Source organism: Dermochelys coriacea, chromosome 3 (genome assembly GCF_009764565.3).
Source record: "Dermochelys coriacea isolate rDerCor1 chromosome 3, rDerCor1.pri.v4, whole genome shotgun sequence".
NCBI lineage: Eukaryota > Metazoa > Chordata > Testudines > Dermochelyidae > Dermochelys > Dermochelys coriacea.
Window position 1 is genome coordinate 133,905,506 of NC_050070.1, and position 14,019 is coordinate 133,919,524.

At 37.6% G+C, this 14,019-nt stretch overlaps 1 protein-coding gene across 18 annotated transcripts in view; it reads right to left on the bottom strand.

Annotated features, from left to right (window-relative positions):
- The window catches only part of SIPA1L2 (signal induced proliferation associated 1 like 2), a 260,821-nt gene that overhangs the window by 26,306 nt on the left and 220,496 nt on the right, over window positions 1-14,019 (bottom strand). For all 18 annotated transcript variants that reach the window (XM_043511364.1, XM_043511368.1, XM_043511365.1 and 15 more), the window contains 2 exons: window positions 10,055-10,208; window positions 7,289-7,508 (listed from right to left, as the gene is read on the bottom strand). In XM_043511364.1, the coding sequence (XP_043367299.1) occupies window positions 7,289-7,508; window positions 10,055-10,208 (374 nt within the window). The remainder of the gene's footprint in view (window positions 1-7,288; window positions 7,509-10,054; window positions 10,209-14,019) is intronic.

Below are 14,019 nucleotides of genomic sequence, written 5' to 3' on the forward strand. Positions count from 1 at the left end.
TCCAAGTTCGAAGCAGCTTGCAACACTGCATACAGCTGAATTAATTTGTTCCTCTACAACATTCACTTTTATAGGCAACACTGCGTAGATCAAGATATCAGGTTCTCTTTGAAGTCATGACTGTGAGCATTCCCCAAGCTAAAAGATCCATAGAGGATATCTCAAATCACCCTTGCAAGGGAACGCAAGCACCCCATCTGCTCCAACAACAAGATCTTTGCCCAGCAATTATCTCCATATGTAAAAGACCCAAAAGAATAAAGTAATAGAAATGTTACAGAGCATTCAAATTAGAAGAGGATGGTTGGCAAGTTATTACGTATTTATATTCAGAGGGCAGTTATAGATAAGTAGTTCCCTCTTCTTTGAAGGTAGCCTTCATTAAAGATCCCCTCTTCTGGAGGTTAAAAAACTCCAGGGTTATTGAAAACAAAACAAGACGACGCAGGTAGAATGTGAATATAGGGTTAATGTACCTTTATTCTGAATAGTGGGATACCAGTTTTCAAGTTAACCATTTCGCTAAAGTAGGGTTGTCAAGCAATTAAAAAAATTATTCCCAATTAATCACACTTAAAAAATAATAGAACAACAATTATTGAAATAGTTTGGGATATTTTCTACATTTTCAAATATATTGATTTCAATTACAACACAGTATACAACATGTACAGTGCTCACTTTATATTATTTTTAATTACAAATACGTATACTGTAAAAATGGCAAACAAAAGAAATAGTATTTTCCAATTCACCTAATACAAGTACTGTAGTACAATCTCTATCATGAAAGTTGAACTTACAAGTGTAGAATTATGTACAAAAAACCTCTACATTTAAAAATAAAACAATGTAAAACTTTAGAGCTTACTCCTACTTCTTGTTCAGCTGATCGCTCAGACAAACATGTTTGTTTACATTTATGGGAGATAATGCTGCCCGCTTCTTATTTACAATGTTACCTGAAAGTGAGAACAGGAATTCGCATGGCACTCTTGTAGCTGGTGTTGCAAGATATTTATGTTCCAGATGCACTAAAGATTCATATGTCCCTTCATGTTTCAACCACCGTTCCAGAGGACATGCATCCATGCTGATAACGGGTTCTGCTCGATAACCATCCAAAGCAGTACGGACTGACGCATGTTCTTTTTCATTATCTGAGTCAGATGCCCCTAGCAGAAGGTTGATTTTCTTTTTTGGTGGTTCGGGTTCTGTAGTTTCCACATCAGAGTGTTGATCTTTTAAGATTTCTGAAAGCATCCTCCACATCTCATCCCTCTCAGATTTTGGAAGGCACTTCAGATTCTAAAACCTTGGGTCGAGTGCTGTAGCTATCTTTAGAAATCTCACATTGGTACCTTCTTTGTGTTTTGTCAAATATGCAGTGAAAGTGTTCTTAAAATGAACAACATGTACTGGGTCATCATCTGAGACTGCTATAACATGAAGTACATGGCAGAATGCAGGCAAAACAAAGTAGGACACATACAATTCTCCTCTAAGGAGTTCAATCACAAATTTAATTAATACAATATTTTTTTAACTAGCATAATCAGCATGGAAGCATGTCCTCTTGGAATGGTAGCCAAAGCATGAAGGGGCATATGAATGTTTATCATAACTGATACGTAAATACCTTCCAACGCCGACTATAAAAGTGCCATGCGAATGCCTGTTCTCACTTTCAGGTGACATTGTAAATAAGAAGCGGGCAGCATTATCTCCCATAAATGTAAACAAACTTGTTTGTCTTAGCGATTGGCTGAACAAGAAGTAGGACTGAGTGGACTTGTAGGCACTAAAGTTTTACATTGTTTTGTTTTTGAGCGCAGCTATGTAACCAAAAAAAAATCTATGTTTGTAAGTTGCACTTACATGATAATGAGATGGCACTACAGTATGTGTATTAATTGAACTGAAAATTTCTTGTCTGTCATTTTTACAGTGAAAATATTTGTAATCAAAAAGAATATAAAGTGAGCACTGTACAATACCTTAAGACATTGTCAGTTGGCACTCAGACAGGAAAGGAAAACCCATATATGGATCAGTAATGAAGCACAAGAATGTTCCCTGGATAAAGGGGTGGTAGATACTGTGTTGTATACTGTGTTGTAATTGAAATCAATACAATTAAAAATGTAGAAAAACATCCAAAATATTTAATACATTTCAATCGGTATTCTATTGTTTAACAGTGCAAATAATCAAGATTAATTTTTTAAGTTAATCATGTGAGTTAACTGTGATTAATTGACAGCCCTACTCTAAAGCTATGTAGATATCTTTTTTTATCTGCAGAGAAGCAAAGGAGGAAAATAAGATATCCTAGAAAAAGGTTCCACAATAGACTAAATCTTGACTCCTTTCTGGAAGCTGAATCTGAGCAACAGAGTATAATCTGAGTATATTCAGTTAACATAAAATGCTGCCTTGTAAATCTCCAAGATAAAAACAGATTAGAGGTTTGCTGCCATAACAGATTCACTCCACACCAAATGGACCTTGACATGACCTACAAGCTGCAGGCCTGCAATGGTATAACAATGAAACAGATATTGAGAAATATGGTCTCCTTGGAGACCACACAATCTATTGAGTTAGTGTCAACTGAAACAAAGGTGCATGTATTTTTTAAGGGCTTTAGTTCTCTCCAAATAAAAGCCAAAGGATCTTTTGGCATCTAGTTTATGGAGAAGAGTTTCACCAGGATTGATAAGTGGGTGTGGAAGAATGCAAGCAGGAGGACTGAATGATTGAAACAGAACTCAATTACCATCTTAGGTCATTATTTGGTATTTGTCCATAACACTATCTTACTTTCGAAGGATTTAGTTTAAAGTGAACCAGTCATTAGAACGTGAAACTCAATCACTGTGAATGGAAGTCACTGCAATACGAAAAGTGATTTACCATGTAAAAAACCTCAATTTCAGAGGTTAGCAAGTGGTTTGATAGTAGCTTTCATCAGCTCAGTTAAAACCATATTAACAACCCATGACACAAGGGTTTTTCTAATTTTAAATGTATCATGTGCCACATTATCCTAATGGTTCTGAAAGATCAGTTGATTACCTACTTAAGGATAAGGATCATTGAAAATAAGGATCATTGACCATCTTCTCCTAAACTTAGTCAGAACCTTTGCTATCAGAGATAATTGATACATATGTAAACTTACCTCAGCAGTGAATAAAAAACAAAGCATCTGTTAGCAGTGCATTTTCTTTCTGGTGCCTCATGAAGAACACTGGTATTTTGTACAGAGGTGTTCTGGAAATACCTATCTCCACTGTTTCCCCACTTGATAAATCTACCACCCCTTTATCCAGGGAACATTCTTGTGCTTCATTACTGATCCGTGTATGGGTTTTCCTTTCCTGTCTGAGTGCCAACTGACAATGTCTTAAGACAGCATCCAAATTCTACACTTGCAATACTTCTTGACACAGGAGACATGAACTTATTCCACCCTGCATATCTGCTAACAACATGTTCACCTGGCAATTCAATCAGGATCTGGTTTTAGAACACTACATTTACAAAGATCTTTGTCCATGAAAGCTATGTATGTCCTCAAGACGGACTGTAAACATTAGGAACCTTCATTCCAAAACATTCAAGCATTTTAAATCAGGGTGAGGAACAGAGATCTCTCTAGGGATATGTCTTCACTAGCAATGTTAAAGTGCTGCCACAGCAATGCTTTAATGTGGCTGTGTAGATGCAGCACCAGTGGTTAAAAAAACCACTTCCATGCGGGGAGTAGCTCCGAGCGCTGGTGCACTGTCTACACTGGCACTTTACAGCACTGAGACTTGCAGTGCTCAGGGATGTGTTTTTCCCCCACCTCTGAGTGAGAAAGTTGCAGCGCTGTAAAGTGCCAGTGTAGACAAGCCTTAAGATGTGCACCTGAGAGAACATGCACTAGTCTTCCTAGCCCTGCAAAGTGCTCAGTGAGTGCCATTCAACAGTGGCAGCCAAAACAGCTGCAGCTCTAAATTGCGCTCCCTTTGCTCTCTCTGCTGTAGTCTCAGTGAGAGTGAGGGGAGCCCAGATTAGAGCTGCAATTCTTCACCATGCCGAAAATGTGGGAGGCAGAATCAGTATAGGCCTGCAGGGAGAATAAGTGAGGATTTCAGTGCTTTCCTTCCCCTCCCACTGTCTCCAACTGCCACATAGAGGGCTTCAAAAATCCATTTGCAAGAAGTGAATAGGAATTTGGAATGGGTAAATGAGATTACTGGATCCAGGGAGCAGAGCAGAACAAACAGAACTGCTGGTTCCTTCCCTGAAGGAAAGAAACAAGTCTAGGAGAAAAGGAAGATGGAACAGAAACAGAGTGGCTCAGGAACTTTTGATGGAGCATATGGGGAGTAGCTGAGAACAAGCCTGTGAATGAATGTGGTTGAGCAAATTGCTGCAGGTATGAATAAGTGTATAAGCAGATGGGCTCTTTCACCTGCTCCAGAACAGAGTCCACACACAAAAGTTGTGTCAAGTAGGAAGTTACCTTCATCACTAGCTTTTGGTTGTATTCAAAAAAGGGATTAAAATAAGCCACCACAAAATCCATTTGAAGTTTTCTGTCCAGTCTTGGCTTCTCCCATCTGTCCAAAAGTCTGACAACTAACATAATTTGCTTAAATGAAGACATCAGGCTAATCAATAGTTTATGGTGTTCTAGAAGTCAAGGAGCTGGTTTATCAGCACAAATACAATTGAAACCGAGGTAGCTGGAGGCCTTGAACAGTTGCAGTCTCTGGGTAGAGGGCAGAGCTGGCTGAAAGCTGGGAATTCAGTAGGCTCTTGGTGCAGACTTGCCTTGGCACTTGCAGAAAGGGAATGCCTGGTTTGAAAAAGTGTCTGTTTTGAAAACAACCAGAGGGGAAAAGATGATGTCTGAGCTTCAATATGTTCTGTTGACACACATGCAAAGGAACAGCTTTGGGCCTCACATGTTGGGCCTGTGCAACTGTTGGAGGTATCAATTCAGAGTCTCGATACCCAGCTGTTACTCTTGATTCTGGGTCACTTGACGCCAAAAACTTCAGGCCCTCTGGGCCGATTTCACATTAGACTTAAATGAAATAAGAGAGGTGGCCGGGGAGCTTTCTGATGCTTTATCTATGACTTGATGCTTCACAGTGACATTGCCAGCAAATCTCAAAGTTAAGTCGGTCAGTCTGTTCTGAAGCACATAATTCAGTAGTTAGGCCCATCCATGAAGGACATGGTCTGGACAGTTTTTTATTATATTATTATTATTTCTTTGATCTTCCTTCTGTCCATACCTGCAAGACTTCAGTGGGACTTATGCTCCTAAGTCATTTAAATGCTTAAGTCACAAACTCCTATCCAGAGATGCCTAAATATGGAGTTAAGAACCCAGTTTGGCTCCTATTTTTGAAAATTTTGGCCTAATTCCAATATTAAGATACCTAAATAAAAGTGGCTAGTTTTTCAGAGAGCTGCTCCCATAAGAACTTACTGGGTCGGACCAATGGTTCATTTAGCTCAGTATCCTGTCTTCTGACAGTGGCCAATGCCAGGTGTCCCAGAGGGAATGAACAGAACATGTAATCATCAAGTGATCCATCCCCTGTCACCCATTCCCAGCTTCTGGCAAACAGAGGTTAAGGACACTTCAGAGCATGGTTTTGCATCCATGCCCATCCTGGCTAATAGCTGTTGATGGACCTATCCTCCATGAACTTATCTAGTTCTTTTTTGAACCCTGTTATAATCTTGGCCTTTACAACATCCTCTGGCAAAGAGTTCCACAGGTTGACTGTGCATTGTGTGAAGAAATACTTCCTTTTGTTTTAAACCTGCTGCCTATTCATTTCATTTGATGACCCCTAGTTCTTGTGTTGTGAGAAGGATTCAATAACACTTCCTTATTTACTTTCTCCACATCACTCAATTTTATAGACCTTTATCATATCCCCCCTTATTCATCTCTTTTCCAAGCTGAAAAGTCCCAGTTTTATTAATCTTTCCTCATATGGAAGCTGTTACCCCAATCATTTTTGTTTTCCTTTTCTGTACCTTTTTCAATTCCAATATATCTTTTTTGAGATGGAGTGACCAGATCTTCACACAGTATTGAAGATGTGGGCATACCATGGATTTATATAGAGGCAATATGATATTTTCTGTCTTATTATCTATTCCTTTCTTAATGATTCCCAACATTCTGTTATCTTTTTTGACTACCGCTGCACACTGCGTGGTGCCTAAATTTCAGCACCCAGGTCTGAATATTTGGGTTTAGTACAGGTATTAGTATTTACCATCCAAATATTTACCTTACAATTATTCTAGAGTAATCTTTGCCATCTATACTGATGGAATATATTCATACAATAAGATCTCATCTAACATACAAATGAAGAAACCTATTTAAATCAATTTAACTTATCCCAAGACCCCTGTTTCTTGCTACTAAAAAGTGATAAATGAATTGCTAAGTGCAGGGGTTTAATATTGTGAAGAATAGTGTGGAAAAAATCTCAATAGATTCTATCTTGAAAAGTGGGACAAGAATCAAGTGTGCATTAAGTTTTAAGATGTCGTCACTAAGGTAAATGGGCTATCTTCATATCAAACTTAATAGACAATGAAATTGATAACACTAATATGTTTAACAGTTTGAATGCATTAGAAAAACAAATAGCAACAAAATAGGGAAATCAACTTAAATACAATCTCGTGAGACAAAGCTAGTTAGCTTTATTTAGCTAGATCACTGGACTAAAACAGAAAAATGAAAAGAGCTGTCTTGAGGCAAGCATTTTTTTGCCTATCACTTGCTTTGTGAAAATCTACTTTTTGGAAAATGTCTCTCCAAAGCTGAAAAAAAGTTTGAGTTCTGATCACTAAAACAAATATAAACAGGCACTACTGATGAAACTCAGTACTTGCTAAGGTCTCTAGAACAGGGGTTCTCAAACTGGGGGTCATGACCCTTCAGGGGGTCACAAAGTTATTCCATGGGGGTCGCAAGCTGTCAACCTCCACCCCAAACCCTGCTTTGCCTCCAGTATTTATAATAGTGTTAAATACAAAAAAAGTGTTTTTAATTTATAAGGGGGGTCGCATTCACAGGTTTGCTGTGTGAAAGGGGGTAACCAATACAAAAGTTTGAGAAACACTGCTCTAGAACATAAAATGCTGAAATAATTATGTAACTTGCCATTAAAAGAAAAATTATTTTAACATTTGGCAATTCGAGTTCATTAACAGAATCTGAAACCTGCTCATAACATGATCAATCACTTACTTCTTAGATTTCCCATTCCAAGAGCCAGACTCATTCTGGCAGGCAGAGTGCTGTGATATGATGGGGTGGTGCTGAACAAAATATCGTTTGGCAAGGCTTGATCAAGCATTGAACTCCGTGAGCTAGCATATGAAGATCCTCTCCGATTACTACATATGCTCTCATCAGAAAGGGTGCGATAAAGCGTCCTCCTTGGAGATAGGTTCCCATAAAATGAAAACTAAATATTAAAAATAGTTTTAGAAAGGTGAATTGGTAAAGAAATGAAAATACTGAACATATTTTACTAGTTAAAATAATGTATATGATATTGTGAAAAACTCTTGTAGTATTTCTGTAGGCAGGCATAAAATATCATTTTGGAATTCTTGAACTTGCAATGGAAGATCAAATATTAGTTCCATCACATCAACTCTCCTGCAGCCTCAATGGAGTTACTGAACTGGATTTTTGTATTTCCTCTTGACATTTTGGAACACATCACCATGAATTAATTAGATACTGTATAGTTTTATTAATTCTGAAATGTTAAATGAAAGTTCCATAACCCTATGACAGTAATGGGCTTCCAGAAATATATGTAAGGTTACCATCTCTGGCAACATTTATTCAAGACCATACATAGGACTGCTTGATTTTAATTTGAAATGACTATGTTTTAATATCAAGCCATTCTGAAGTGATCAACTATATGTGAAGTGCAATCTAATTTATATGACAATAAAGCTGATTTAAATCATTATAGCTGTCTAGATAACATGAAATACACTTAAAACAAGATAATAGAGTTCAGTGAAAGCTGTTTTATCTTTTATAAAATTACTTAAAATACCATCTAAATGTCTAAAGCAAAATTATATCTGATTGCCCTAACTGGATCAAACTTGGCTATTTCACTTAAGAACCCTTTAATTCTATAGCAGTGCAAAAACAGTTACTCTGCATGTCTACAGAGGCAATTTGTACAAATGATCTTAAACTTATAAGAGTCCAACATCCTGACCTGCTTTCTTTATAAATAGTTTAGGCAGCACACTTCCTATACTGGATACACATCAAATATGTATAGAAGCAGTGGCTTTTTTAAAACAGTGAATGTAGCACCAGAGTTAAAAATATCTACATTGATATATTTCTGACAAGTCTTTCTAACTGATGAATACTTCTCAAAGAAACAGAGGGAAACATTCAATAATGCAAAAGGATAATATGCTATGTACAAAATAGTTTAATATACACTAGGGGCCCATTTCAGGAATGTATCCCTTTTCAGGATAGCACTGAAGCATGTACTTAACCTTAAGCATGTGCTTAAGTCCAACTGAAGTCTATGGAGTTTAAGCAAATGTTTCAGTGCTGTCCTAAAGCAGGACTTAAGCACATGCTGAAATTCTTTCCACAGTCAGGGTCTAACTACTACTTACGCTTTCAATATCTAGACCCTGATTCTGGAAAATATTTAAGCATATGCTTAAAGTCCATCCTGCTTTAGGACGGCACTGAAATATTTGCATAAACTCCACTGACTTCAGTACATGCTTCAGTGTTTTGCTGAAGACGGATGCTTTTCTGAATTTGGGCCCTAATCTGTATTGAACTATTTTTTACAGAGTATATTTCCCTTTGCATGATTGAATGTTTCCCTCCGTTTCTTTGAGAAGTTTTCATCAAATAGGAAGACCTGTCAAAAAATAACAATGTAGATATTTTTAAATCTGGTGCTACATTCACTGTTTTAAAAAAGCCACTGCTTCTATACATACTTGATGGATATCCAGAATAGGAAGTGTGATACCTGAGTTATTTATAAAGAAAGCAGTGTAGACATCAGCTTAGAGTCAGAACTGCAGTCCAATTAGTTATTATATTAATAATGTGTCATTGTAGGAAGAATATAATAAACAAAAATTCTCAGCTATTATTCCTAAACTTTCAGAGATTTTAATCTATAGGTGTATTTAACTATCAATCTATTTATCTAAAACAAAATCTGACTTTTAAATTAAATTTAGCATGTATGAGGTTCCCAAGTTACCTATTTACACATGATGAACATGTTCTTTAGTATGTATTATGGACGTACTGGATTAAAGTACCATTGAATTAAGATCTATTTTAAGAGCATTACTTCAAGTAATTAAATTGCTTGTGGTGCCATTTGCTCTTACGCAAAAAATACTGTGTCACTGGTACTTGCTGTTCAGAAAGCATACTGTAAGTTCAATATCAGTACTTTAATGAACTTTTTAACATGAACAACATTGTCTTTGTATAACAAAATCAGATCACTGCTTTCTGTGAGCGGACTACGAGACCTTTCCAACTAACTACTTATAATTAATATCTGTATGTCACTCACTCGTACAAACTTCAAATGGGAGTTGCTGTTGCTGGGAACCATGAAAGCCATGCCACTTTATTCAGTTGCCTAACTTTAGGCACCTAGGTTTTAAAATACCAACCTCAGTCTTTGGATTTATACTCAAAATTAACTAGGTGTTTGTATTAAAAAGCTCAGCTTTCAAATTTGAGCAGAAGCAGGCTTAAACACTGAATTTAATCTACAATTTCTACATGCTAGGTATTATTTTATAGAGCAGGGTATGCATATTATATGAATTACTGTCAGAATCCATAGTTTATGCCTAACATGTTTGGTTTATATAGAATGATCTTGTCTAATCTAAATCAATTTCAGAACTAAAAGTAGATGATTTCTGGGTAATTGCCTCTTATATGTGTAGAGCCAAAAAAAGAGTAGCTCACTTTTCTTCTACCCTCCTCCAGAGTGAGGCTATCTGGCAGCATCAGCTTCAGAAAATCTTCTTTGGGCAAGACTTGCTGGCTTTCAGTAACTGCACTCCTCACAGAAGTTTGAAGCTGACTTGATGCAGACATAGCATCATCCTCACCATACAGTCTGTTGAAACAATTGGTATATTAGTATGGTAAGAAGTACTGGTCATGGATTACAATACTGCATTTATTTTCATTGATAAAAATTAAAAGTTGCTGTATGACTCTCTCTCTTTGCATAGTGTATTGTTACCATCTCCCCCAATCATTTTAAATTTATGAATTAGTTTCAGTTTCATGATGGAATTTTTAAATTATTCAAAAAGTACTGAATTCCCAAGAAACAGGAAGAAACAAGCAGCAATATTTCTCAAAGCCTGCACTTCTCTTTTGTGCACACTACAGTTCTCTGTTATCTTGTTTAAACTTGAATAATTTATCACAGATCAAAATATTTTAACTTGTGCTTCCTGAGCAAATAAGAAAATCAATATCTTGTGGTGTGAAGCTGTACGAGCATCACAATCTGACAAAATTATCATGGTCATCACTGATAGTGCTGAAAGTTCACTTGTAATCAATTCTGCCATGTGCCAAATGCATTTTATTACCAGCAATTTCACAAAGCTGTTTGGATAAATAAAACAGTGTCTTCTTTAATTATCAGCATACAAAAATATATTTACATTCAACAAAAGACTGTCAAACTGAATTACAGTCTTTCAGCTCCCTTCCAGCAAGAAAGGAAAGAGATGATCTTAAAAGGTTTACTCTGGAAATGGAATCTGAGAAGCTGGAGATTCCCAAACACACAGTGCATACATTTGAGACCAATTACTTACTGCCAAGTGCAGCATAATCAGCGATTGTATCCACAGCAGAGAGGAAATAGGGCTTCGCTATGGTAAATTGTAATTCTCAGTGAATTATGTCTTATGGTGGCACAACCTTCAGCAAATGACCTGATTTTCATCACCACTGTTAATTGAAGATGCTATTTTATTTCAAACTAATTATCTTTGAAATAGCATGCCTTCTCTTCCCCGCCTCCCCTCTTCCCGCTACCCCAACGATGCATGGAAAGCTTTCCTAGAGAGAGAAAAAGTTAAGTATTGCTCTAATGCATAGAAAATTTATGAGAATATTTTTTGATATGTGCAGTGAGGTCATCTTTGATTCACACTCTTCAGATGGAGCTAGTCCTCACAGATATTTTTCAAAGTTCCTGCATTTTTAGTCCAAAGGGAATGCTTAATTATGTAGTTTTCAATAAAAGTTTTCATTTCAAAACAGTGAGAGAGGTTGCAGGATCTCATTATGCAGAGGCCTTTGGGACAAAAGAGACTGCCACATTTTTAAAGTGGCAGCACTCTTATGACTGAACAATCTAGTGAAAGTGTGCTTATTCATAATATTAAGGCAAAACAAATGTGCAGAACAAGGCGGCCACAACTGGGAGCAGTTGGTGCTCATAACTTTTGAAAGTGAGGCAAGTGTTGAAATATGGTTTTAAAGAGCCTAAAGTTGAGCTCCTATTTTTGAATATATAAAATTTTGGCCTACATTTTTACTATAAGATTTTGCTATAAATATTATGCAATATATATGAAACATTTACAAAATTCTAGATTTAATATTAATTTCCCCCTCCCACAGAATAAAGGATAGTCCACATATCTCATTTAAAAATAAACTACTGCATGTGTCTTGCTGCCAGTCTGCCAAGATACACAGCGCTTTCTACTATATAGAAGGAGGCAGAATTGGTTATTTATACTCAATAGGGAAGTAAGGGGATCATCATGGTACATGATTTTGAAGATAAAAAGAATATATAACATGTTTTTTTTTAATTATTACATGGCAGATCCAAACAATAGCTGTTGCTCCTATTACACTGGTGCAATAGGAAGGATGCAAAGCACCAGCTGTAACCAAATTTCAGTAACTGCACCACATTCTGAACCAAGGCTTTCGCTTCTGCACAAGAGGAAGAAGTTCCTCGTGAGCTCTCTTAGTGCCAGGCAAGATACATTGCTGTTTATTAGAGGTGGTTGGATATTTTCAGCAAAATGAAATTTTGCTGAAAATATGCTCTTTCGTTGAAGCCAAAACATTTCACAGAGATATATAGACTTTAATCAAGTTTTGAGAGAGATGTGCACTCACCAGGCGGTTATGGCCCTGACCTGGATTGTGGGAGACCTCTGTTCACGTCCCTGCTCTGCCTGATTTAGAGCATACCATCCTAGATTACTCTGAATCAGGCAGAGCAGGGACTTGAAACTTTGCCTCCCACATCCCAGGCCAGGGTCCTGATCACATACACACACCTGCACCACGGCCCACTCTGTCTTAAGTGCTGGTTTAAAAACAGATGTTTTGATAATTCCATTTCCGTGCAAGTGTTGTAAAGGGTTTGTTTTCATTCCAATGCACAATGAATACAAATTCTGAAACCTCCCAAATGAAATCTCATCTGGCTCTAATGTTAATTTCACCAGCCCTTTCATCTTGGAAACAGTTTCCGTAAAGGGATGATATGTGCCTAGAATAGGAAAGAAGCTGGGACTTCTCAATCCTTTTGAAGTTTCCTAGCTCTAGAAACAATTGCTGAAGGGTCCAACACTCAAGTCAGAAAGGCCTTTGCTTCCACTGAGTTCCACATGCCTGCAGCTTCACATCTCTGCCCTTGAAGAGTGCTTTTTGGAGCTTTGGGGGGCTCTTTCTGAGGCAGGGCCTGGATCTTCAGTATTTCTCTGCCATTTTTTTCTCCTTCTTACATCTAAGCAGAACTGAGTAGTTTTTCTAAGCGCAAGAGTCAGGTCAGAGAGAAAATAAATGCCCAAATTGTGAGAGACCTCCACTCCCAAAACTGAGTGTGGCCTTTTCATCAAGTGTCCCAAGACCATCCAGGGCAGGATTAAAGCAATTGAGGTGCTCTACTACATAGTGCTTCATTCCTATACCACGACTCTGCCCTCCACCCACACTTGCAGTGACACTGGGACCTCAGGGATGGGTAGTGGCATGGAGTCCCTATCTACCCCCCAAGAATAGTAGCAGTAGTTCTAGCAGGGTCCCAGTACTTAGCTCAGCAGCCTGGGAGTATTTAAATTGGATGAATGAACGGGTTGGGCACACTGCATTTTCTTCCTACCATATACAGTCCTATGATGAGATAGTGCTGGCATGGCCCCCTACTATTTTCAGGTACAGCTTAGTACCCCCTTGAGATAATGGGGCTGTTTGCACTCTCACAGCTATTCTGTCATTGTCTCTGAAGCCTGTGGCAGACACTGCTGCATCAGTTATGATCAGTTCATGTTTTCTAGCTTTCCCCTTGCAGCTATAAAGGCTAGAAATATTTTTAAAAGTGAAAGCTGTAATTCTGATGTAATTGCATAATTCCAGGAGCTGGACAGACGTGGAGATGTCCCTCCACAAGATGACTCAAAAGCAACAACAACATCAATTGACAAAACTCAAAGTTTTTTTTTTAAATCTCAACAATACTCTTTTTTCATCTCAAATCAAAACCAGCATAGAAAAATCCTGAATTAAGGTTTATAGAGCTGGGGCCCTCGGGTCCAAACCCAGAGGTCATAGCCAGGAGCAACCTTATTTAGAACCCCTTCGATGAAAGTTAAGCTTTTTGAGAAGATACTTAGGTTCTCCAGACCTTAATGGGGTTATGCCTAACTAATCCTCTTCAAAATGGAATTTCATGTCTTTACAACACAACTGTAATTTTTGGCCAGATTAACAATGCCTTCTTTTCTCATTTTGCTTCACTGGGCAAAAGGGAGGAGGTTCAGTAGGAAAGAAACTAAGAGAGAAAAAGGAAGGAGGCGGCAAGAGGACCCTCCAGCCAATGATTTTCTTTCACCTGTGTCGAGATTTCTGGTACATAAAGGAAGGGAAAAAAACTAATA